Source organism: Eptesicus fuscus, chromosome 5 (assembly GCF_027574615.1).
Source record: "Eptesicus fuscus isolate TK198812 chromosome 5, DD_ASM_mEF_20220401, whole genome shotgun sequence".
Taxonomy (NCBI): Eukaryota; Metazoa; Chordata; class Mammalia; order Chiroptera; family Vespertilionidae; genus Eptesicus; species Eptesicus fuscus.
The window spans coordinates 25,130,932-25,157,746 of record NC_072477.1 but is presented as its reverse complement, the minus strand read 5'-3'; the positions used below and the strand labels follow the sequence as shown (position 1 = coordinate 25,157,746).

Below are 26,815 nucleotides of genomic sequence, written 5' to 3'. Positions count from 1 at the left end.
CTCATGGCAGTAATGCTTACAGTATTATAAATTAAGGATCTATTTAAACTGTATGTAAGTGAATTTTAGGCTAAGTTTTCTGAAATTTATTTTGTTTAGGAACTTTGTTTTTATGTAGTCATACTTTTATGAACAACACTGTAATCTATATTTGTCAATGGTGCTGGGATGTTTCTGATGAAAACCTGAGCAGTTAATGGTGCTAATAATCAACAAATTAGTTCGTGAAGTCTCCTTTATAATTTATATTAGACTCTATCCTTTTCCTTTTCTGCCTTGTCCTGTACCTGGTATATATATATATATATATATATATTCTTTAAAAAACATATTCTATTGATTTCTTACAGAGAGGAAGGGAGAGGGATAGAGAGCTAGAAACATCGATGAGAGAGAAACATCGATCAGCTGCCTCCTGCACACCCGCTACTGGGGATGTGCCCGCAACCACGGTACATGCCCTTGACTGGAATCGAACCTGGGACCCCTCAGTCCGCAGGCTGACGCTCTAGCCACTGAGCCAAACCGATTTTGGCTGGTATATATTTTTTAACAGATGGGGAATTTAAGACATAAAGGTCGAATTTGGTGTATTGCTTACTACAGTTGATCATTTTGCTTCTGTGATAATTTTAAACTACTATGCTTTCCAGGTATGTGCTAAAACTCTCCATTGCTGAAAATCGGCAAGTCTTGCCAATAAAGAAAATTCTTACTCAGCTATTTTATATGTTTAGCTTTATTTAGTATACCTGTGGCTGGCTAAGAGTTCTGCTTCTAAATTTATAGAGAAGAGAGAGGTATAATAATTTTGCTAGAGGATATTTTTTAAAGGAGTCATCTATTGTTTTCTTCATCTTTTTCGCTTCCTTAATACCTTCTTCTCACTCAGTGTTGGCCAACATTGTTTCTCATCCAGGGGTGATTTACCCCCTAAGAGACATTATTTGAAGACATTTTTGCTTATCACAACTAGGGGGAGTGCTACTGGCATCTAGTTTGTAGAGGTCAGGGATGCTGCTATGCGCAGGATGGTCCCCACAATCAAGAATTACGTGGCCCCAAATGTCAACATTGCTGAGGTTAAGAAACTTGCCAGATGATGGTGTTTATTTTTGGTTTTGAGATGGAAAGAGAACTTCAGTGCCTGTCTGTTGAAAGGCAGTAATGGTATCTTAGACTGTAAGCTTTAGAGTTGTGCAGACCTGGTGTTCAAATCTTTTCTCAGTCTTTACTGTTTTGAATGCCTACATTCAGGTGTGTGGGGGAAAAAACAAAAAACAGATATAACACATTGTAGAGTGCTGTGCAAGTGTTATTTTTATCCTCCCTTCCCACTTGAACTCCGCATACCAGTGTATGTTGTTTGCTCCTCTGAGATGCTAGCCAAGTTTTTTCACCCTCTGGTTTTTAGTTTTTTCATCTGTTAAATCATAGGTTTTAAGAGAATACTTCATGAGAAAATGCAAATAGAGCACATGTTCCCATGACTGGAATGTACTACTTAGTAAATATTTGCTTTTATTTTAATTAATAATATTACATTCAGATTATAATCATTTGGACTTGCTGTCAAAAATAATGTATAAAACTAGGCAAGATTGCCCTGGCCCATGTGGCTCATTGCACCAAAAGGTCTCCAGCTCCATTCCTGCCCAAGGCACCTGCCCAGGTTTCAGGATGTGCAGGAGGCAGCCAGTAGATGTTTCTCTCTCACATTAATGTTTCTCTCTCTGTCTCTCTCCCCCCTCTCCCTTCCTCTCTTTCTAAAATCAATAAAAATCAACAACCTTAAATAAACAACAAAAAACTAGGCAAGATTATCAACTGATGACTAAATAAGCAAAATGTGTTTTATTCATTAAATGGAATATTATTAGGCCATAAAAAGGTATAAAATGGTGATACATGCTCCAATATGGGTGAGCCTGGAAAACATGCTAAGTGAAAGAAGCCAGTCACAAGTGACCACATAATATATGATTCCATTTATATGAAATGTCCATAATAGGCATCTATAGTGACAGAAAGTAGATTCGTGGCTACTTAGGCCTTGGCAGGATGGGAATGGGGGAGGGTGGTAAAAGCTAAAGGGGTTTGTTTTGGAGAATAAAAATATTCTAACATTAACTGTGGTGATGGTTGCACAACTTTAGGAATATACTAAAAGCAGTTGAATTGCAGAGTTTAAATGGATGATCCGTAATTTATATATCAGTAAAGTTGACGTATATAAACTAGGCAAGATGAGGGCTCTCTTTCCTTTCTCTGGTGTTGTATATTTTTTTCCTTAGTCTTTACCTTGCCTTCCATCTTCTGATTTTCATGGAATCTGACTTAGAGAATGCATTCCAGTGGAGATAGAGTAATGTTGCTGGATATTACTCATCACTAGTTCAGTATAGTAATAGCTGTCTCTATATACTCACTTAAGGTCTTACCAAATTAGAAAAATATTCCTCATCCTGGCCTGTATGTGTTGTATGAGTTAACACCAAACAACTAACAAACTTGAGCACGTTCCCCTTTTCTCACACATAGACATTTGTATGCTGAATTGGTCATCAGATTTGTAAATGATTTCCAATATGCTTTATTTTTATAAATGGATAGCAAGTTAGAAAGCTAATTTTCCTCATTGAATATTACCTAACTCTAGTTGGTGGCCTAGAGTTAGGAACCCTTAAGCAATAGGCATCTGATAGTTATGAAACCATTAATAAAAATACTAAATATGATATCGTGATAAATACTTAAGTGGAAGCAACACTTATAAGCAAATTATATTTTGCCCATATCTTTTGATGGCAGCTGTCAGAATACCCCACGCAAACAGGCTATGGGAATTATGGCTCACATTACTGAAAAATCTATATGTAAAGGATGTCTTCAAATGTGTGATTTCAAGGGGTGGTTTTAAATAATCACTTTGTGGTCCTGTTCCCTTCACCAGGCTGTGACCTTTTCTTTTCATTGGCTTTTTAGACAGGCTCTCCCCTTGTAGTTGTAAAAAAGAAAAAGAGCAGCTACATTAAGACTAGCAGAGAGAGATAAATGTCTTTTCTCAACAATAGAACACTCCTGGCCTGATTCAGGCTAGCTTGAGTTGGGTCATGCATGTGCTTATTCTAGAACTGCTCTATCACCAAGAGAATAGGACCTGCTGATTGACTTTGGTTAGTAGAACTCACTGAGGATGGGTCAGCCTCACCCAAAGCCATATGAGAGTTTGGGATGAGGTGGTTCACCAGAAGAATTTTGGGTTGCTTTTTTGTTTGTTTTGTTAACGAAAAGGCTGAATTAAGTGTTGGATGGCAAAATAGTTTATAACCACTATAACGCCTAGCATATATCCCAGACTTTTATCCTTGATAATAATAGCTAAAAAAATTTATTGAGTACTTAACTCTGTATATGCCAGATAGAATAAATAAAAAACTTTGGGCAAAAAATAAGATTATGATAAATTGTAGGCCCGAGTTGTTCTAAAAGTTGTGTTCCTAAGGAACTTTATACATTTTTTAAAAATCGGTGTGATTGCTTTTCCTAATTTGGGGATCCCATTATCTTTAAGGACTATATGGGGACCTCCCCAGTTTTTTGAATCTAGAACTTTCCCCTCTGTTATCTAATACCTGTTGTTACTATATAGTGAGTATCATTTTATTTAACTTAAGCCTTCTAACTCCTAACTCCTACACACAATTTTAGGTTTCCAGTTGTATAAAACAAGTTAGTATCCCAGTTAAGTGCTGTTAACTTAAAAAACAAACAGATACAAGTTGCTTGACCAGGATGACTGTTCTTTTGCATGCCCATCATTGTGTCGCACAGCTCAGACTGGTCCTGAGAGTGGTGTAAGATCTCATTACTTGCTGTGTTTACAATGGCCGATTTCTCTTTGCTCTTAGGAAAGAAAAGGTGAATCATTTCTTTGCTAGTGTTTATATGACACACATCACAAAATATGTACCCTGTTTGGTGTGCCTATTATAATTGTAATTAAGGTCAGTTTCTAATGTTGATTGAGTGTAGACAATTTGAGAGAGTGTTTTTAAGTATTTTCAAGGAGTGATGTGTTTATAAAATAGTTCAAATTATTAGACTTATAAATGAAGAATGATCATTCCTTTTTTGCCATTTGCTCTATTAAAAACCAGAACCTCTAAGTTTTATAGAAAAAATAATAAAAAGAAAGCCATTGGTGGTGGAATAATGGCAGTTACTCTCTTTTTCTCATTCTTTCCCACAGTGATCCTGGTGGAGGTATTGAAATGTCCGAGTTCATTCGAGAGGCCACACCACCAGTTGGTTGCAGTTCAAGAAATTCTTATGCTGGCCTAGACCCAAGCAACCAGGTAGAAACCTGTGTGATTTTATTTTGCTTTTTTTTCTATTCCTGATGTTGGTCTCAGAAGTTCTCCTGTCTGTAATAGTCATTTGGTGTTTATCTTGCTGATTAATAATTTTTTGATTATTTATTAAGAACTTTTATTGATATTATTTTTAACTGAGTTTTCACAGTAAGTACATTTTTTTTGCTGAGCATACAGTTTAATCAACAGTTAAATATATTGCAAAGTTCATTTTTATTGGCTATATCAAGAATTTATTAGTAGTTTTAACATGTTTATGTATGCATATTTTTACTTATCATTCACTGCCATATAACTTTTATATAGTATACATATCTTAAGTGGAATTTTACACACACACACACACACACACACACACACACACACACATATACAGTATATATTTAATTGCCATCCAGATGAAGAAAGTCCCTCATGCTCCTTCAAAGTCAGTATTAACTTATATTTTGAGTTTATTTTTTATTGTATACTTCTGTTCAGTTGAATCAATGAAAGGAAAGATTTAGTAAAATACAAAATATTATTTGAATGTTTTTAATTTTATTCTAAGACTAGAGACCTGGTGCACGAAATTCGTGCATGGGTGTGTGTGTGTGTGTGTGTGTGTGTGTGTGTGTGTCTGTCTCTGTCTGTGTCGCTCAGCCCAGCCTGCACCCTCTCCAATCTGAAACATCCCTCTCTCAATCCAGGACTGCTGGCTCCCAACTGCTTGCCTGCCTGCCTGCCTGCCTGATTGCCCCTAACCGCTTCTGTCTGCCAGCCTGATCACCCCCTAACCACTCCTCTGCCAGCCTGATCACCGCCTAACTGCTCCCCTGCCGGCCCGATTACCCCTAACTGCCCTCCCCTGCCAGCCTGGTCCCCCCCAACTGCAGGCCTGGTCCCCCACAACTGTCCTCCCTGCAGGCCTGGTCCCCCCCAACTGCCCTCCCCTGCCGTCCTCGTCACCCCTAATTGCCCTCCCCTGCCGGCCTGGTCGTCCCCAACTGCCCTCCCCTGCCAGCCTGGTCGCCCCTAACTGCCCTCCCCTGCCGGCCTGGTCGCCCCTAACTGCCCTCACTTGCCGGCCTGGTCGCCCCTAACTGCCCTCACCTGCCGGCCTGGTCGCCCCCAACTGCCCTCCCTTGCTGGCCTGGTCACCCATAACTGCCCTCCCCTGCTGGCCTGGTCACCCCTAACTGCCCTCCCCTGCCGCCATCTTGTGTCCACATGGGGGCAGCCATCTTGTGTGTTGGAGTGATGGTCAATTTGCATATTACTTCTTTAATTAGATAAGATGTTAAATTTGCTTGAGTATTTTCTTCTTGACTCCCTTGAAAACAGATTAGAGAGTTACTGAGACTTGTTGATTTAGTAATTGTCATGTTGTTATATTTTATTTCCTCAAGGTGTTTATGGAATTTGTGGTATTTGTTTACATAATTTTTATAGTAGTATAATAAAGGATGGTTGTGAAATTTTAGGGAAGTGTTATACCATCTTTAATATAAGCATTAAAAGTTCAGTAGATTTTAGTTTTCTGTTTGTGCTATAGTTTGTGCTAAAAATTCATTTTTCATAGATGTCTTAATTTTTAATTCTTTTAAAATATGTTACAGCAATATACAAAGAAGTACTTACTTTTTGTCTGGAACCGAGGAAAGTACATATTGATTTAACAGTTTGACAGTTGAAGATTTAGATTGCTCTTTTTGGGATATATTGTTTTGTCCTCCAAATCTTCCCTTTGTATGTCCTGATCAGTCTGAATTTATTTCACATAGACTCACTACCTAATTTTGCTTTTGTTTATAACATGAACATATCATGATGCAATATAAAAAATGATAATTGGCCCTGGCTGGCATGTCTCCGTTAGAGCATCGGCCTACGCACTGGAGGGTCTTGGGTTCAATTCCCAGTCAAAGGCACATACCTGGGTTGCAGGTTCAATCCCTATCCCAGGTCAGGGCTCATGTTGGAGGCAACCAGTCTATGTGTCTCTCTCACATCGATGTTTCCCTCTCTCTCCGTCTCTCCCCTCCCCCCCTTCTTTTCAATCTCTCAAAAACATCAATGGAAAAATATCCTGACTTCTTGGGTGAGGATTAAAAAATAATAATAATAATTATATGGCATAGATTGCTTGAGGTTGGAGGCATCCTACCCTGCGGGGTTCCATGAATCCTGAGCATACAGAGGGACTCAGGGATTCAGTGTCCCAGCACACCTGTAATGTACACACAGTATGTGCTACAGCAAACAGGCCTGTGACTCTGATGTGAAATGCCTAAATGGTATCTTTTAATACTGATAAAAGTGGTTGATTATATGTTTTGATAATAATTTTGCTTGATGATCTTGCTAGTGTATTTTGATAATGACGAAGAACTACCATTTTAATTAGTTTTACTTGTTTCATGCCATTTTTCAGATTGGATCTGGTTCCTCTCGTCTTGGAACAGCAACAACTATTAAAGGTAGACATGATCTAACTTGAAAGTTGTCTCTGATTTTCCATTTCATTTTTGGTTGTAATAAAGATAACTGAGCATTTTATATTCACATGTAATAAAATTGTTCTTGAAATTATTTTGTAGATAAAATTATGTATCTTACAGTAAAGGTTACTTGATTTAAATTGTGTTCCCTTTTCATCATTCAAATTTCACAAAAGTATTTGACCATTTGCATGACATTGCATTAATTATAAATTTTGTTCTATTAAACTTCCTCACCTTGAGGGAAAATACTTTTGTGGGTTTTAGTGAGTTTCATGGAAAACGGAGTAATTTAATGTGAAACGTTTAAATTGGGTGCAGTAAGAAAGGGAAAATGTTTTTCTATATATCTGATAATATGCCTTTTATTTTATACATTTACTAGAGGCCCGGTGCACAAGATCCGTGCACTGGGGCGGGGGTGGGGGTCCCTCAGCCCGGCCTGCACCCTCTCACAGTCTGGAACCCCTTGCTGCTTATCACCTGCCTGCAGCAGAGGCGGAGAGGCTCCTGCCACTGTCTCTCTGCTTGCTAGCTGGGAGCCCAGCTTCTGGCTGAGCAGCGCTCCCCCTGTGGGAGCGCACTGACTACCAGGGGACAGCTCCTGCGTTGAGCATCTGCCCCCTGGTGGTCAGTGCGTGTCATAGCGACCGGTCATTCCGCTGTTCGGTTGATTTGCATGTTAGGCTTTTATTATATAGGATTTCAAATACATTTATATTATTTTAATCTTACAATTTTTTAGCTTACTAATTTGCCCTGGGAAATTTATGTTGTTTCAAGTTCAATTTTCATTAAAAACAAAACAAAACTTCTTTTTAAAGAAATAGTTTTATTAGCTAACAATATAAAGCTTTCCATATTATTTGGTTTTTAGTGCTCTTAGAATAATTATGTGGTCTGATTGTCTACTTCTTTTTTTTTTTCTTTTTTTTAAAATATATTTTATTATTTTTTACAGAGAGGAAGAGAGGGATAGTTAGAAACATCGATCAGCTGCCTCTTGCACACCCCCTACTGGGGAGTGCCCGCAACCAAGGTACATGCCCTTACCGGAATCGAACCTGGGACCCTTGAGTCCGCAGGTCGACACTCTATCCACTGAGCCAAACCGGTTTCGGCTGATAGTCTACTTCTTTTGTAGCTAGAGAATACTGACACGGCATATAGTGAACTAGTATAGTAGATATCTATTGTACTCCTTGATGTCCTTTCTTGCTATGCCAGTGTACAGTCGTTACTTTTAATATAATAACTTCACATGTTTCTCTTAACTTTGTAGGAGAAACAGACACTGCTAAGACTTCTGATGACATCAGTTTAAGTCTGGGCCAGAGCTCTAGTCTTTGTAAGGAAGGAAGTGAAGAACAAGGTAAGAACATTATATCTCACAGTGACATATATTGTGTGGATCAGGGTGAGTTTGTAGAATATACTGCTCACATTTTGGCAGAACTTTATAACAATTTATTAATTGTTTTTAAAAGAAACTTTAAAATAAAATTATTTAATAGGATAATAAAACAGAGTGCTGTAAGTACTTTTAGCTTTCTGGAATTTAGTTATACATGTTCTGCCAACTAAACATGAAGAGACAAGTTTTATGAACATATGCCCTAGAGCAGTGGTCGGCAAACTCATTAGTCAACAGAGCCAAATATCAGTAGTACAACGATTGAAATTTATTTTGAGAGCCAAATTTTTTAAACTTCTTCTAATTCCACTTCTTCAAAATAGACTCGCCCAGGCCATGATATTTTGTGGAAGAGCCACACTCAAGGGACCAAAGAGCTGCATGTGGCTCGCGAGCCGCAGTTTGCTGACCACGGCCCTAGAGTGAATATGAGATGAGAGATAAGAATCTGCTATTCCTTTAGTTGGTCAGAGCATCTTGCCTAGCTTAATGATAACCTAGTATATAAAACTGTTATTTTTCCATTCAGTGTGACCTCTAAATGCCAGCTGCTTCATATCTTGTTCAACAATATGTTTTAATGGAGAAATAACTTGCTGTTGGAGTTTCTGAGAAACTATGTTTGCCTCCAGCATGGTGCCTGCCTCCTCTAGCATATTTTTAATAGAAATTTTGGCTTCAAGTGATTTTTTCCCCCTCCTTATTCAACTCAATTATAAATGAATATTTTGGATTTTCTTGGAGTTTTTCTTTTTTAAAAAAAACTGCCACATTTCTATGTTTGATTTTTAATTTTCAAACATGAAAGGATGGATGTGTCATCCTGAATTTTAAGTGGAGATTATTCCAGGTTATAATCAGTGAGACATAAAATTGTCTATTTCTAGCCTGTTGTTATTATTAGCCTGGGGGGGCGGGGGGCGGGGGGCGGGTAGGTAGACAGGCTGATAAATTTCCTGTATTTAATTATGAAACTTATTTATGAAATTACAAATAGATCACGAAGTTATGACATTTTACCATTAATACAGGTCCAGTTTCTACAACTATATTTTGTTTCTGGTACTTGGAATTTTAAGTTTATCTCTGTAATCCTGCTGTTTTAGAATTATAGTACCACATCATTGTTTATTTGTTTTTGTGGGCTACCCCTGCTAACTACTCCTCCCTGCCAAAAAATACTCTTGAACATATTGTATTATGTAGAAACTATTTTCTCAAAAAGTAAAGGTGAATTGATCCATTTGAGAATTACAGTATCCCTTTTTATAATATTTAATTACCAGAATGTCTTAAAAACCAGGTATCATACAAGGGCTAGTGCATTTAAGGGTCATATGTCTTTTTATTTTCTATCTGGGAAGAAAGAATTTTGTAGTGTGGCAGCTTAGGAATTATATATACACAAACATACCCTTGCATATACATAATGACTAAAATAATGATGTCTAACATCACTAACAAGTTGTTATCTAGATTAGGGGTCAGTAAACTTTTTCTATAAACGGTCAGATCGTTTTGTATGTTATATGGTCTCTCTTGTAACTACTGAACTCTGCATTGTGGAGTGAAAGAGGACATAAATAACACATAAATGAGTGGGCATGGCTGTATCACCTGACTCCTACAGGCCTTCGTTTGTTAACCCCTGGTTTAGGTCTTCTTTTCAGCCTTTATTAGGTATGGGGAACATCTGGCCCAAGAGCCAGATAAGGCCCAAGAGATCATTTGGTCTGGTCCTGCCAAGCATTAGGGGTGAGTTAATTAAATGTTTAACCAAATAGTAAGCTAATTTTTAAGTTGTTAATTTTGTATGGCCTGTGAATGATGTTATAAATATCAAAATGGCCCTTGGCAGCAAAAGTTCCCCACTTCTGCTTTATACGCATTCACCCATTTCATCTTTAAGCATTTAATGTTAATACTTTCATTCTCACTGGACAGATGAACTTATCATAGCTTAGAGAGGTTACAAGAAACTTGCACCAAAATCACACAGCTACAAAGTGGCAATCTAGTTTTGAATTATGTTTTTAATGCTATACTATTTTCCTTTCATGTAGGTTTATCACTTGCTTTTATCGTATAACATTTTCCCACATAGTTTAAATGTAACAGATATCTAGTATTTATTACATACTCAGCACTAATTTAAGTACTGGGAATAAATCACTTACAGTACTGGGAGAGGAGGGAGCAGGAGGATGAGATAGGGAGTTCAGTTTTAGGCGTATCAGGTATGAGATGCTGTTAGACCTCTAAGCAGCAGTAATCCTATATAATAAAAGGCTAATATGCAAATAGACCAAATGGCGGAACATCCGGTCACTATGATGCGCACTGACCACCAGAGGGCAGATGCTCAATGCAGGAGCTGCCCCCTGGTGGTCAGTGCACTCCCACAGGGGGAGCACCGCTCAGCCAGAAGCTGGGCTCATGGCTGGCGAGTGCAGTGTCGGTGGCGGGAGCCTCTCCCGCCTCTGCAGCAGCACTAAGGATGTCCAACTGCTAGATGGCACAGGCCAGGCTGAGGGACCGCCCCCACCCCAAGTGTATGAATTTCGTGCACCAGGCCTCTAGTTAATAGATAATTAGATAGGTCTGGATATCAGGTAAGAAGTCTGGGTTCAGGTTATGAAATTGGGAGTTTTCAGTGTATAAATACCAAAAAGTTTCATCATGTCAACTGTAAGGTTGTGTTATTATGAAGTTCATAACAAAGCAAGCCTGCATGGTTGGCCAGCTTGGAGTTAGGTGGCCTGGCTCCCTGTTCCAAATCTGTTAGTCTTGGCTACGATTTGGCACCACCTAGTGGCAATTATTCATTCTGGCTTAAGTATCAGTTGAGGCTCTTTGGTTACTCTGGGTGGTTTGGATTTACAGGACATTGACCTTTCGTTAGTTGGTTAGTTAATTAGCTGGCACTTGTTTTATCAGCGTGATTCAGGGTAATTAGGAGAAAACTGAGCATGTGGAAAGGTGCACTCTTCTTTTTCACTTCTAAGGAGAGATTGCCCTCTCCAGCCTCATTCACGTCTTCCCGACTCAAGATCAGAACTTTATTTAGTCCATCCCCATAAGAGTAGGGGGCTGGGTAGAAGAACTAGTTACAGGTATTTCTGAATTTTATTATCATGGGGCCAGGAAAATGAATGAGTTTTCTATAGAAAAGAGAGATTACGGATAGAAAAATGCAAGTTCCAAGGATTGAGCTCTGAACCACTTCAGCTTAGTAAGACCAGGAGGCTGAGCATAACAACTGGTGAGGTAGAAGGAAAACCAGCAGTGTTGTGTCCAGTGTTGCAGGGAAAGGGATCATGATCAACTTGGTCAGATGTTGCTAATAAGCAGCTGAGACTTGACCATTGAATTTAGCAGTGTTGTTGGCAACTTCGATAAGCATCTTAATGAGTGGGATTGGAATACATGTAAGAGAGAATTAGAGGAGAAGAAATTGAAAACAGTTAATATAGACTACTCTTTTGTAAAGGGGATCAAAAATACCAGGTGCTAGAGGAAAAGTGAGGATAAAGGGAAGATTTGGATTTTGTTAGAATAGGTAGGAGAAATAACAGCTTGGTGTGTGTTTTTATAATTGACTAGGGACCCAGTGCACGAAATTTGTGCACTGGGGGGGGGGGGGGGGGAGGATCCCTCAGCCCAGCCTGCCCCCTCTCACAGACTGGGAGTCCTCAGGGGATGTCCTACTAATGGCCTGTGGGGAGTGGGCCTAAGCCATAGTCTGGCCTCCCTCTGCGGGAGGTGACTGGGCTGATCAGGGGAAGGCGCCAGCCCCATCACCCCGCTGCTGCTGCCACTGCTGGCCACCGCAGCCGCCAAGGTGTTTTCATCAACACTGACTCCAGTCCCTTCACCACGAAAAAAATGACAACTTTCTTTAGGCATTTTCAAGATGTGTCTTTCACAGGATATGACATTTCTTCCTTCCTTCCTTTCTTTTTTTTTTTTTTTTATCCTCACCTGAGGATATGTTTCCATTGATTTTTACAGAGCTTGGAAGAGAGAGGGAAAGACAGAAACATCAATGTGAGGGGGACACTTAACATTTCTAACAATTTATTCTTATTATATATTAATCTTAGGGGAAATTTTTTGTGCCTTTATTGTTAAGATTCTACTGGAAGAAGTTGACTTACTAAAGGATCTAGTATTATAGTTTGTCTATGCAGTTATGACACATAAGAATAATTTTTCTCTTTATTGAACTAACAGGAGACTCAATCATTTTTGTATGTCAAAAGTGTGAAGCCCTAACCAGTTTGGCTCAGTGGATATAGCGTCAGCCTATGGACTGAAGGGTCCCAGGTTCGATTCCGGTCAAGGGCATGTACCTTGGTTGCGGGCACATCCCCAGTATGTGCAGGAGGCAGCTGATCGATGTTTCTTTCTCATCAATGTTTCTGACGCTCTATCCCTCTCCCTTCCTCTCTGTAAAAAAATCAATAAAATATATATTTTTTTAAAAGTGTATTGAAAATTAGCTATTGTGCAGTTTGGTTGTCAAGCCATATTTCAATATAAATTACAGTGTAGGTAGGTAGATGGATTTATTTATATTTGCATACATAATATATATGGTAACTTAAGTCACTAATCACTAATCACTTCCCTAAATGAAAGGTTAAAGGAATAGTCTCATAAGGGGATATATATTTTTTCATGAGGCATTTTGTAATTGTTGCATCAACGATGAAGCAAGGAGATGCAGGATTTCGCCTCATAATTGTTTTAATCTTTTCAATCATTATGAACATCAACATATCCTCTTTTTTTTCTTTTCCCTTGGCTGTTTTTTAAAAAATCTGTATTTCCTTATCGATTTCAGAGAGGAAGGGAGAGGGAGAGAGAGAGATAGAAACATCAGTGATGAGAGAGAACCACCAATCGGCTGCCTCTTGCATGCCCTGTACTGGGGATCAAGCCCATAACCCGGACATGTGCCCTTGGACGGAATCGAACCTGGGACCCTTCAGTCCGAAGGCTGACGCTCTACCCACTGAGCCAAACCGACTAGGGCAAGATATCTTCTTATATCTAGTTTGGCATTGGTCAGCCTTTTAATTTTTATTTTTATTTTCTGTTTCTGATGACTAGGTTTTCATTGATTTGTTTTTTTAATCATTATAGTTTTTTAAAAATATTTTTGTGATATGTTAATGAGATAAAATAATGATAGCTACTGTTAATTGTGTCAGACACCGTGCTAAGCAATGTATGTCATATCTCAGTTGGTCAGTGGTACTGCTGGTAAGATTGATAATGCATTTTACAAGTGAGAAAGCAGAGGCTTAGAGAGGTAATCCAGGGTTACCCAGTTAGTAAGTTAGAGACAGGACTCACATAAACATCTCGGTCCATTTTAAATATAGTATTTTGTTGCCTCTTTATTTAAAAAAAAAAAAGTATGTATACTTATTGATTTCAAAGAGGAAGGGAATGGGAAAAAGAGAGAAATATCAGTCATGAGAAAGAATCATTGATTAACTGCCTCCTGCATGTCCCCCATTGGGGATCATGCCCGCAACCCAGGCATGTGCCCTGACTAGGAATCCAACTGTGACCTCCTGGTTCATAGGCCGACGCTCAACTACTGAACCACATGGATCGGGCTGTTGCCTCTTAGATTTTGTTGATAATTTATAGGATCTTTTCTGAGGATATTAGTTCATTTCATTATAGAATGCTTTCTTTGTGCAGCTGTGAAACAGAAACCGCCTCTTTGGAATGACTGGCCTTTAGTGAATTACTAGAGTAATTGTTTATACTTGATTAACTGTATGCTGTGAATTCTTTCCATTGTTAAACAGTAGAAAAGTAGATCATGAATTTGTGTTAACATTTCCAAATGTGTTTGAAACAGATTTGGCAACTGATCGGAAGCTCTTCCGTCTGGTCTCCAATGATTCCTTCATCTCCATTCAGCCTTCCTTATCCTCTTGTGGACAGGACTTGCCGAGGGACTGCAGCGACAAAGTGAGCCTGCCGAGTCACAGCCACCACCACGTCGATCAGTCTCTGTCCAGCGCCTGTGACACAGAAGTAGCTTCTCTCGTCCCTTTACATTCACACTCTTACAGGAAAGATCACCGGCCACGAGGTGTACCACGGACCTCCAGCTCTGCTGTGGCTTTTCCAGATACTTCACTGAATGACTTCCCTCTGTATCAGCAAAGACGTGGGTTAGATCCAGTGAGTGAGTTAGAATCTTCCAAACCTCATTCTGGATCCAAAGAATCCTTGGTGGAAAATTCTCGTTTATCTGGGGAATTTCAGCTTGTTGGTGAGCTGAAAAACAGTCATTCTCAGCCACCTACAAAAAGTGGGAAGAGCAAACCTTTGAAAGCAGACAAAAGCATGGACAGCTTGAGGAGCCTGAGCACACGGAGCAGTGGGTCAACAGAGAGCTATTGCAGTGGGACGGACCGGGACACCAACAGCACTGTCAGCAGCTATAAAAGTGAACAGACTAGCTCAACTCACATAGAGAGCCTCTTGTCAGAGCACGAGGAGTCTCCTAAAGTGGGGAAGAAAAGTGGGAGGAGAAAAGAATGCTGTGCTGAACCAGAGGATAAGAGGAGCTGTTCCAGTGACAAAAGGACTAGTAGTGAAAAGACTGCCTTGGAAGTGAGTACACACAATGAGGTTCAAGAGGCCAAAGATCCGAATACCTCTGATGATGTGCACAACCAGAGAGGTCTCAGCCCCTCTGCATCGGAAGAAGCCAATAAAAACCCCCATGCAAATGAATTCACTTCTCAGGGGGACGGGCCCCTGGGGAAAACTGCCGACGACAAGGAGGAGCAGAGTGATAAGTCTGCTGTTCCCGTGGACTCCAAAGTTGCGAAAGACGGTGGAAAGCAAAAGGAAGGGGATGTAAGACCTAAATCGTCCAGCTTAATCCACCGGACGGCCTCTGCCCATAAGTCAGGCAGGAGACGGACAGGGAAAAAACGGGCCAGCAGTTTTGATTCAAGTCGGCATAGGGACTATGTTTCCTTTCGAGGTGTTTCTGGTACCAAGCCACACAGTGCTATATTCTGTCACGATGAGGACTCTAGTGACCAAAGTGACTTGAGCAGAGCATCGAGTGTTCAGTCTGCTCACCAGTTCAGCAGTGATAGCTCTTCTAGCACCACTTCTCATTCGTGTCAGTCTCCTGAGGGAAGATACAGTGCTCTCAAGACTAAACATGTCCCTAAAGAAAAGGGCACTGACCCTGAGCACACACACAAAGCTCATTTGGGTCCTGAAGGAACTGGCAAAAAGCGGACAACACGTCGGACTTCTAGCACAAATAGTGCCAAGACTCGGGCCCGAGTGCTGAGTCTGGACAGTAGCACAGTAGCATGTTTGAATGACTCCAATAGGCTAATGGCACCCGAGAGTATAAAACCCTTAACCACTTCAAAATCAGACCTCGAGGCCAAAGAAGGAGAGGTGCTAGATGAGCTATCTTTATTGGGACGGGCTTCCCAGTTAGAGACGGTCACTCGATCTAGGAATAGCTTGCCAAGCCAAGTTGCATTTCCTGAAGGTGAAGAACAAGATGCAGTCAGTGGAGGTAAGTAAATTACAGGAAGAGATTTTCCAAGAGTCACTGCAGTTATTAGTACTATTGAAATATACTTAGTGTTAATATCTCCCCTTCCACTATGTTATTGAAATAGACTTTCTTCCTGAAGAAGGAGGTGGTTATCTTAGAAAAGGTTTTGGTATGAACATCAAGAAAGTATTTTTTGAGTTGCATTCTTTGAATATATCAGTTTGTTCTTGATGGCATTTACGGTTTATAGGCCAGTTGCCACCTGTTAATATTTTATTAGGAATAATAAAAATTGGTCCTCTTCCTTCTTTGTTGAACAATAGCAACAATAAAATGTAGAATTTCATTAGGGCACCAAACTGTTTTTAGTTATTTCTTATATATGGTATACTGTGTGCCACTGAACTTAAATCACGTAACCTGTTAATGTAAGATTTTCCCCAAACATTACTTTAGCTCTGACTATGTACTTTGAAACCTTGTACCTCCTTTATGTCTGTCTCTTTGGTTTTATTATTCCATACTCAAGTTTTAGGCATTAAGAACATTTTTTTTCCTGTAACTTTATACTTTTCTTTTGGTTTAAGTTGATATTTGTAGTTTATATTGGCCTTTAGTGTCTATTAATGGTATATGATGCTCCCTGTGGTTAACAGTAATAGTGTTTTGGTTAAAATAATAGCTTATGTCAGATTTATGGGAAATTGTGCAGAATGTGATAGGTGATTTTATATTATCAGTATGTTTTGGTCATTTTGTTTATTTAAGAGTTGTTTCTTTCTGTTTCCTCCTGCCCAGAATAGTTTGTTTATTCTGTTCTGGTTATTATGGAGTCTGGTCCTTGACTAGAATGAGAAGAAAGAAATCTTCTGTTGCCAGCACTGTAACTTCTTTAATCCCCACCCCCATTCTTTTTATTCACATCTTTAGTTTTAAAGCTTATGGTCTGTTGGTATAATAACAGTCAGTCTCTTATTAAAAGGTATGCTCAATTTTTTGTTTGTACAAGTATTCTGAAATATAAGGACATACTTTTTCTCTCAAAGAATTCTAATTTCACCCAGAGTATTTAAAAAGTCCATATTGTGGTAAACATTCTGTTGTTTCTTTTGGTATATTTTCTAACAAAGATGAATTTCTAATAACGTAAAAAGAATGATCGTTAGTAACTAAGGAAGAAAATAGTACATCAAACCTAAATATTGAGAACTAATTATATTTGAAGTAATTATAATCATGCCTCGGTTATCTGACATGGATTTCATTCTGTTTTTTGTAAAAGGTCTGATTTATTTTCAATGATTTTTACAAAAATATATATTTTATTGATTTTTTACAGAGAAGAAGGGAGAGGGATAGAGAGTTAGAAACATCAGTTAGCTGCCTCCTGCACACTCCCTACTGGGGATGTGCCCGCAACCAAGGTACATGCCCTTGACCGGAATCGAACCTGGGACTCTTCAGTCTACAGGCTGACTCTCTGTCCACTGCTCTGTCCACTGAGCCAAACCGGTCAGAGCTGTTTTCAGTGATTTCTTACACAGATCATATCAGATGTGTTCATGACATGCAAGAAACCATGAGTTTTAAAATATAGCTTAATTTTTAAAGTTGTCATTAAAATTTTAAGAGTGAACGTGCTATGAGAGAAAAATATTGCTGTTCTAAATATTGTTGAAATGTAAATACTAAAAGAAAACATAAAAGAGCTATAGTAAATTTTTATGTCTTTGTATTTAAAATGTCATTTCCTTTTCAAAGGGATTGATTGTAGTGTTCTGTTTTTTAGGAAAAGTTATATGGAAGATGTTAATTGTTTCTCATTGCAGATCTTTGACTAATATGAACCCTTGTTTTTCCAGATTCCAGCTTTTGTTTTCTTTTGTATACTCATTAAAAAAAAAACCTCACACAAATAAGCCATTGATTGTTAGTAAGAAACAAAATACTGAACTAAAAATGTTTATGCATCTTGGTGGAATAAATGTAATAGTCTGTGGGCTGTTAAAAAACATTGTTTGCCAAAGGAAGGCATTGTAGGGGCTTTTTTTTATTTGAGCTTCACTGTGTTTAGAATAAAAATATGAGCATAACCAAACTGCTTAAATGTGTTGAGGATTTATATTTAGATGGATTTCATCATATTTTATTGTTTGGGCTTTTTGGAAAATTGGAGGTAGTGGGAGGGTTCTCATTATTTAACAATTACATGGCATCTCCAATACTTGGTAAAAATTTGTTTATTTTTGCATTAATTGTTAACAGTCCTTTCTGACAATTTAGGAGAAAATTTTCTGGGCTATCCATTCTACCTTACATACTGTACTCCTGAATTGTGTCAACAAAACAGAGGATGCTGCTTACCATTCATGTGCCTGTACCTAAACCATAAATAGTTTTATCCTAATATATTGCGAGGTGTTGATGAGTTCTCCAATTTTTAAGCTGAATGGTATTGGTAATGGAATTTAGGAAATGTACTTTAAAGTACTAAAATAAAATACTCTCAAATAGGAGTTAATCTAACACAGTGACATGAAGTCACACTTATCAGTGTATGGGTACCACTGTAGTGCTGGGGCTAGGAAAACTACTTAACCTTCTCCAAGCCTCTGCCTCCTCATGTTTCATTGTGTTGATCAAAGCATCTATCTCATAGGGCTCCTGTGAGGAGTAAAGGAGTTACTATGTGTAAAATGCTTAGAACTGTATCTGGCACATAGTAAATGTTTGAGTGCTGCAATTACTATTATACAGGCCAGTTCATTATGCTACTCAAATGTATCCTATTTTTAAAGTAGAAGAAAATATAGGAATAAATTAGAGATATTCTAATTGTGCCATTGTGAAACTCAACAGTAGTAAAAATACTACCTGAAGTCCTAACTTGTTACATAATAAAACAGGAAAACATTTTTATAACATCTAATCTAGTAATACAGATTTTAATCTTATTTTGGTAGCGATGTGTCATATAACTTATCTTTTGATATTTAGTCACAAAACAAGTAACTGTTTTCATAGGATTTCTCACCATTAATCAAGTATTTTGGTCAAAGTTGGATTTCATTAATAATGATCTGATTAAGCAGGTAGGAAAAATGTTTTAGATTCAAATGAAGGTATTTTTTGTTGTTGTTGATCTTGAGTTGCATACTTTTTATAATTATGAAGCATTTCTTTAATAAATTGAATAATGTATATATATATATTTATATTAATTTCAGAGAGGAAGGGAGAGGGGGAGAGAGAAAGAAACATCAATGATGAGAGAGAATCATTGATTGGCAACCTCCTGCATGCACCTTATTGGGGATCGAACCTGCACCCTGGGCATGTACCCTTGACTGGAATCAAACCCAGGACCCTTCAGTCCGCAGGCTGACGCTCTGTTTACTGAGGCAAACCAGCTAGGGCTTGACTAATATTTTAAGAATAAAACTATACAGATAGAGGAGAGGAAAAAAAATGGCGACGGAATAGAGTCGGGTTTGGAGTCTGTTCCTGGGGCGGAGAGTCGGAGCAGCAGAGGCTCGCAGAGGGAGTGTATGTGGGCAAGCCAAGGGACAGCTAAACTCCAGGAGAAGGCGGGGGAGTGCTGGGCAGTGTTCCTCTGACCACGCAGCACCCACAGGGGCTGGGTCCCCTCTTGGAGCTGCGGGCTTGCCGGGCGCCGTGCCATCTTGCAAGGAAAGGAGGTTTTTAGGGGAAACCTGTCTTTCCGCGACAACTGCAAACACTGAACTGCTGGGAGCACCAGACCACCGGTCCCCTATCAGCGCAAACATTTGGATCCAAAGAAACTCTCCACTGCACCACGGAAAGGTCAGATTTTGTCTGAAATAAGCTGCGGTTTCTAATCCCCGCGGTGGGTGAGGGAAGCCCTGGGTGAGGGAAGTGCGGCAGCCGCAGGACCGGCAGGAGCCGGGAGGTCTGTGCCTAGAAAAATCAGCGGCAGTTGGAACTGCCGTGATCCGTGAATGAGGAGGGGGGTCTTCTGAGCTGCTAACAGAAGTGACCTCTTGAAAGCAACTCATTTTAATCTGACGAGGAGGGTCAGACTAAGAATTTTCAAAGGAGTGCAGGCTCCTTAGTCTGGGGCACAGACCCACGGTCCGCACACCTGGGCTCTTTCCGACTCTGATTGCTAAGCCCAATACAGAGGCAAACCCAGGTGGAAACCCTGAAAGACTGCAGGGGGAAGGTGTTTTTTCGGAACCTGGGGCCAGAGCTGCGTGTGACCATCAGAGAGGCAGCTCTGAGGCGCACACCTCTACAAACCGGTAGTGAGTGCCATAGAAGGGGAAAAAAAAAAAAAGAAAAAAGAGCTAGAGAGGCCCGGAAGTCAATTCAGAAACACTGCCACCCAGGGGCTGAAACGCTAATTGTCTCTGGTGTAATCAAAAATAAATACGAGAAATTAAGACAGGGCTGGCTTAAAAAGCAGGACTGGCTTCCAACACTGAGGAGCCCTGGAATGAAGCTGAATTGATATACCGCCCAGACTGGGAAAAAGGCGTACCAAACAGAATAATAGAGGAAGTGAATGACAGCCGCTACTGCACATTTTAGTCTTCCTATTTTTTAATTTTCAATTCTTTTTTCAATTTTTTAAATTTTTTATTCTCATATTTTTTTATTTTCATTTTTTGCATCTTATACTTAAGAAACTAATATTTTTTCTTTTTCCTCACTTGATTTTCACCTTTTTAATTATTACATTTTTATTTCCAATCAGCAATATTATTACTATTATTTTACTTTTTTTTTTTTTTAATGTCATTTGATTTTCTCTTTCTTTTATTTTTGGATTAGTGTCCTACATTCGATTTGCATCTTTCCCTTACAATCGCTTTACCCTATCTCAAAGCTAACATTATGCCATCACTCTCCTCCTAACCTTTCCCCCTTGTTCCCCAGTTTATCTTAACCCTTTCTGGCTTTAGATTTTCCCTACTTTTTCAGTTTACTCCCTGCTAAAACTTCACCCTACTTATATATCTAATCCCAACCCCCTGCTCCAAATCCATACAAACCTCTCTCTACGCTACCTTTAAAAAATTATTTTTCTCTCGGGCCTTTTGTTGTTGTTTGCTTGAATGTTGATTAGATTGAATTTTTATGCTTTTTTAGGAGATTGTTTTGATTATTCTTTTTGTTGGTTTGGTTGGTTCTTTTGTTTGCTTCGTTTTTGTTTGTTTTTTACTTTTGTTTTCCCTTGCCTCACTTGAAATTAGCTGCTGTTGCAGTTTGTATTAATCTCCAGGCTCGTGTTGCTGGAATTTGCTGGGAATAGTGGTTGTTCTAGTGGAGTTTACTCCCCATATATATAGTTTGTTCCCCTTTTCTCTCTTAGTATCATTCTTGTCTCTCTTACTTTTTTTTTTCTTTTCTTTTTCTTTTCTGTTATTTCTTTTCTTTCTTTCTGCTCTTTTCCCAAGTTCAGATTCACACTCTTTGTTTTTTTTTTGTTTTTTTTTCTTCGTTGTTGTTCTTTCTTTTTACTCTCCCTCTTCCACTCCTATTCCCTAATTTGTCTTTCTCTGGTGGTTACCTTTATTGGAGGTTATTAATATCGTGAATACAATTCTGTTCAGTGCCTTGTCTGTTGTGCCTGGTTGTGTTGTATTTTACACCTTTAAATCAACGCCAGAGAGAGAAATCTATATAACCAGACATCCGGAGAAGAGAGACCATGGGGAGACAAAGAAACAGCCCCCACAGGAAAGAGAAGCAGGCATCACCAGAAAAGGAAGTAAACGATTTAGAGGCAAACAACCTATCAGAGAAAGAATTCAGAGAAATGGTCATAAAGTGGCTGAAAAGGATGGAAGACAAATTCGACAATATGAGTAAGAACCAAGAAGAAATGAAGAAGAACCAAGAAGAAATGAAAAATGACATCGCTGCTGTAAAGAACTCAATAGAAAGCATCAAGAGTAGACTAGATGAAGCAGAGGACCGCATAAGTGAGCTAGAAGACAAGATGGAAAAAAATACCCAATTACAACAGCTTCTAGAAACAAAAATTAGAAAGATGGAGGAGAGCGTAAGGGAACTTCAGGACAATACAAAACAAAACAACATCAGGATAATAGGGGTGCCAGAAGGAAAGGAAACTGAGCAAGGAATAGAAAACCTGTTTGAAGAAATAATAACAGAAAACTTCCCTGATATAGGGAAGAAAAAACCCACACAAATCCAAGAAGCTCAGAGTCCCAAACAAAATGAACCCCAAAAGACCGACGCCAAGGCACATTATAGTTAAGTTGGCAAACACCAACGACAAAGTAAGAATCTTACAAGCGGCCAGAGAGAGACAGACAGTTACATACAAAGGAACCCCCATCAGACTAGCAACTGATTTCTCAACAGAAACTCATCAGGCCAGAAGGGAATGGAATGAAATATACCAAGTCATGCAAAGGAAGGGTCTAAATCCAAGAATACTGTACCCAGCAAGGCTATCAATCAAAATTGAAGGTGAAATCAGGAGCTTCAGAGACAAAAAAGGACTAAGGGAGTTTATCACCACCAAACCAGCAATGAAAGAAATGCTAAAGGGACTGCTGTAAAAAAAAAAGAAAGAAATAGGAAGCAAAGAAGGTACACAGAGGTATAGAATAAAAATGGCGTCAAATAAGTACCTATCAATAATAACTTTAAATGTAAATGGATTGAATGCCCCAATCAAAAGACACAGGGTAACAGACTGGATAAGAAAACAAAACCCAGATATCTGCTGTCTACAGGAAACCCACCTCAAAAAAAAGGATGCATACAGACTGAGAGTAAAGGGATGGAAAAAGGTTTTCCAGGCAAATAAAAATGAAAAAAAAGCTGGGGTTGCAATACTTATATGTGACAAATTAGATCTCAAAGTGAAGGACATAACAAGAGATAATGAAGGCCACTTCATAATACTAAAGGGAGAAATCCAACAAGAAGAAATAACTCTGGTAAACATATATGCACCCAATACAGGAGCACCAAGATACATTAAAAAACTCCTGGAAGATATCAAAGGAGAGATTGACAGTAATACAATCATAGTAGGAGACTTCAATACCCCACTATCACCATTGGACAAATCCTCTACACAAAAAATCAGCAAAGAAACATCAATCCTAAATGACTCACTAGAACAGATGGAATTAATCGACATCTTCAGAACATTTCACCCCAAAGCCACAGAATATACATTCTTCTCAAGTGCACATGGGTCATTTTCAAAGATAGACCATATGTTAGGACATAGGCAAAGTCTCTCCAAATTCAAGAAGATAGAAATCATATCAAGTATCTTCTCAGATCACAGTGGCATAAAACTGGAAATTAACTACAATAAAAACAACCCAAAGAAATCAAACACTTGGAGACTAAACAGCATGTTATTAAACCATGACTGGGTTACCAAAGACATCAAGGAAGAAATAAAAAACATCATGGCAACAAACGACAATGAAAACACAACAATCCAAAATCTATGGGACACAATGAAAGCAGTCCTGAGAGGGAAGTTCATAGCTCTACAAGCCTACTTCAAAAAACAAGAAACAATGGTAATAAATTACCTAACCCAACAACTCAAAGAGTTAGAGAGAGAGCAACAAGATAAGCCCAGTGTAAGCAGAAGGAAAGAAATAATAAAGATCAGAGCGGAGATAAACGACATAGAGACCAAAGAAACAATACAAAAGATCAACAAAACCAAGAGCTGGTTCTTTGAAAGGATAAACAAGATTGATGGACCTCTAGCCAGGCTCACCAAGAAGCAAAGAGAGAGGACCCAAATAAACAAAATCAGAAATGAAAGAGGTGAAATAACAACAGACCCTGACGAAATACAAAGGATTGTTACAAAATACTACGAACAACTCTATTCCAACAAACTGGACAACCTAGAGGAAATCGACATATTCCTAGAAAAATACAACCTTCCAAAACTCAATCAGGAAGATTCTAAACAGCTCAACATGCCAGTAACTATGGAAGAAATTGAAGCAGTCATCAAAAAGCTTCCGGCAAACAAAAGCCCGGGGCCTGATGGCTTCACAGGAGAGTTTTATCAAACTTTCAAGGAAGAACTAAAACCTATCCTCCTCAGACTATTCCAAAAAATTCAAGAGGAAGGAACACTTCCAGGCTCCTTCTATGAAGCCAGCATCACCCTAATACCAAAACCAGATAAAGACAACTCAATGAAAGAGAATTACAGGCCAATATCCCTCATGAACATTGATGCCAAAATCCTCAACAAAATTCTAGCAAATCGGCTCCAGCAGTACATCAGAAAGATCATACACCATGACCAAGTAGGATTTATTCCAGGAATGCAAGGATGGTACAATATCCGCAAATCAATAAACGTGATACATCACATAAACAAATTGAGAGATAAAAATCACATAGTCATATCAATAGATGCAGAAAAAGCATTTGACAAAATCCAACACCCTTTCTTGATAAAAACTCTCAACAAGGTGGGAATAGAAGGCTCATACCTCAACATAATAAAAGCTATTTATGATAAACCCACAGCAAACATCATACTCAATGGGCAAAAACTAAAACCATTTCCCCTAAGAACAGGAACAAGACAGGGATGCCCACTCTCACCACTCCTGTTTGACATAGTACTGGAAGTATTAGCTATCGCAATTAGGCAAGAAGAAGAAATAAGAGGCATCCAAATTGGAAAAGAAGAAGTGAAGCTGTCCTTATTTGCAGATGACATGATATTGTACATAAAAAACCCAAAAGATTCCATCAAAAAACTAATAGACTTAATAAATGAATTCGGCAATGTAGCGGGATACAAAATTAACGCCAAGAAATCTATGGCTTTTCTATACACCAATAATGAACTTACAGAAAGAGAGACTAAAAAAGCAATCCCATTTACCATCGCACCAAAAAAATTAAGATACCTAGGAATAAACTTAACTAAGGAGGTAAAAGACCTATACGCAGAAAACTACAGGACACTGAAAAAAGAGATAGAGGAAGACGTAAACAGATGGAAGAACATACCATGTTCCTGGATTGGTAGAATCAACATCATTAAAATGTCCATACTACCCAAAGCAATCTACAGATTCAATGCACTCCCCATCAAAATACCAACAGCATATTTCACAGACCTAGAAAGAACTCTCCAAAAATTCATCTGGAATAAAAAAAGACCCCGACTAGCCTCAGCAATCCTCAGAAAGAAGAATAAAGTAGGTGGGATCTCAATACCAGATTTCAAGCTGTATTACAAAGCCACTGTTCTCAAAACAGCCTGGTACTGGCACAAGAACAGACATATTGATCAATGGAACAGAATAGAGAACCCAGATATCGACCCAAACCACTATGCTCAATTAATATTTGACAAAGGAGGCAAGAACATACAATGGAGTCAAGACAGTCTCTTCAATAAATGGTGTTGGGAAAACTGGACAGATACATGCAAAAAAATGAAACTAGATCACCAACTTACACCATACACAAAAATAAACTCAAAATGGATACAGGACTTAAACATAAGACGGGAAACCATAAAAATACTAGAGGAATCTACAGGCAACAAAATCTCAGACATATGCCACAAGAACTTCTTCACTGACACTGCCCCTAGGGCAATGGAAGCTAAAGAGAAAATTAACAAATGGGACTACATCAAAATAAAAAGCTTTTTTACAGCAAAAGAAACCATCAACAAAACAACAAGAAAGCCCACTGCATGGGAAAACATATTTGCAAATGCTATCACTGATAAAGGTTTAATCTCCAACATCTACAGGCAGCTTATGCAACTTAATAAGAGGAAGATAAATGATCCAATAAAAAAATGGGCAACAGACCTAAACAGAATATTTTCAAAAGAAGACAGAAGGAAGGCCAAGAGACACATGAAAACATGTTCAAAGTCACTTATTATCCGAGAGATGCAAATCAAAACAACAATGAGGTACCATCTCACACCTGTCAGAATGGCTATCATCAACAAATCAACAAACAACAAGTGTTGGCGAGGATGCGGAGAAAAAGGAACCCTCGTGCACTGCTGGTGGGAATGCAGACTGGTGCAGCCACTGTGGAGAACAGTATGGAGTTTCCTCAAAAAACTGAAAATGGAACTCCCATTTGACCCAGTAATCCCACTCCTGGGAATATATCCGAAGAAACTAGAAACACCAATCAGAAAGGATATATGCACCACTATGTTCATAGCAGCACAATTTACAATAGCTAAGATTTGGAAACAGCCTAGGTGCCCATCAGCAGATGACTGGATCGGAAAACTGTGGTACATCTACACAATGGAATACTATGCTGCCATAAAAAAGAAGGAATTCTCATCATTTGCAGCAACCTGGATGGAATTGGAGAACATTATGCTAAGTGAAATAAGCCAGTCAATGAAAGAACAATACCACATGATCTCACTCATTTAGGGATAGTAAAGAACATTATAAAGTGGTGAACAAAAAGATAGATACAGAGACAGTAAAGCATCAAACAGACTTTCAAAGTACAGAGGGAAAGTTTGGGAAAGGTGGGGGAGTTATGAAATCAAACGAAGGACTTGTATGCATGCATATAAGCATAAACAATGGACGCAAAACTCTGGGGGGGAGGGCATGTGTGGGTGTGGGGTGGGGGGGTAATGGTAAGATATGTACACATATAATACCTCAATAAAAATATTAAAAAAAAAAAAAAAAAAAAAAAAAAAAAAAACTATACAGATAAGTTACATATGATAGAAGAGTGTTGTTTTCTATCATATATATCAGTTTCTTTGGGCCACTTGAACTTATTTACTGCACGAGTCAACGGATCATAAACAACCACCAGCATGGAGAGGTTTATTATTCGCTCTGTTATTTTTTGTGTTTTTTTTTTCTGAATTTCTTTTTTTTTAAATAAATCTTTATTGTTCAGATTATTACAATTGTTTCTCTTTTTTCCCCCCATAGCTCCCCTCCAC

At 38.7% G+C, this 26,815-nt stretch overlaps 1 protein-coding gene across 6 annotated transcripts in view; it reads left to right on the top strand.

The window, feature by feature from the left end:
* Nucleotides 1–26,815, top strand: part of PCNX1 (pecanex 1) — a 156,147-nt gene that overhangs the window by 32,263 nt on the left and 97,069 nt on the right. For all 6 annotated transcript variants that reach the window (XM_028141477.2, XM_008138886.3, XM_008138887.3 and 3 more), the window contains exons 3-6: nucleotides 4,253–4,358; nucleotides 6,790–6,835; nucleotides 8,139–8,228; nucleotides 14,152–15,852. In XM_028141477.2, coding sequence (XP_027997278.2) covers nucleotides 4,253–4,358; nucleotides 6,790–6,835; nucleotides 8,139–8,228; nucleotides 14,152–15,852 — 1,943 coding nt within the window. The remainder of the gene's footprint in view (nucleotides 1–4,252; nucleotides 4,359–6,789; nucleotides 6,836–8,138; nucleotides 8,229–14,151; nucleotides 15,853–26,815) is intronic.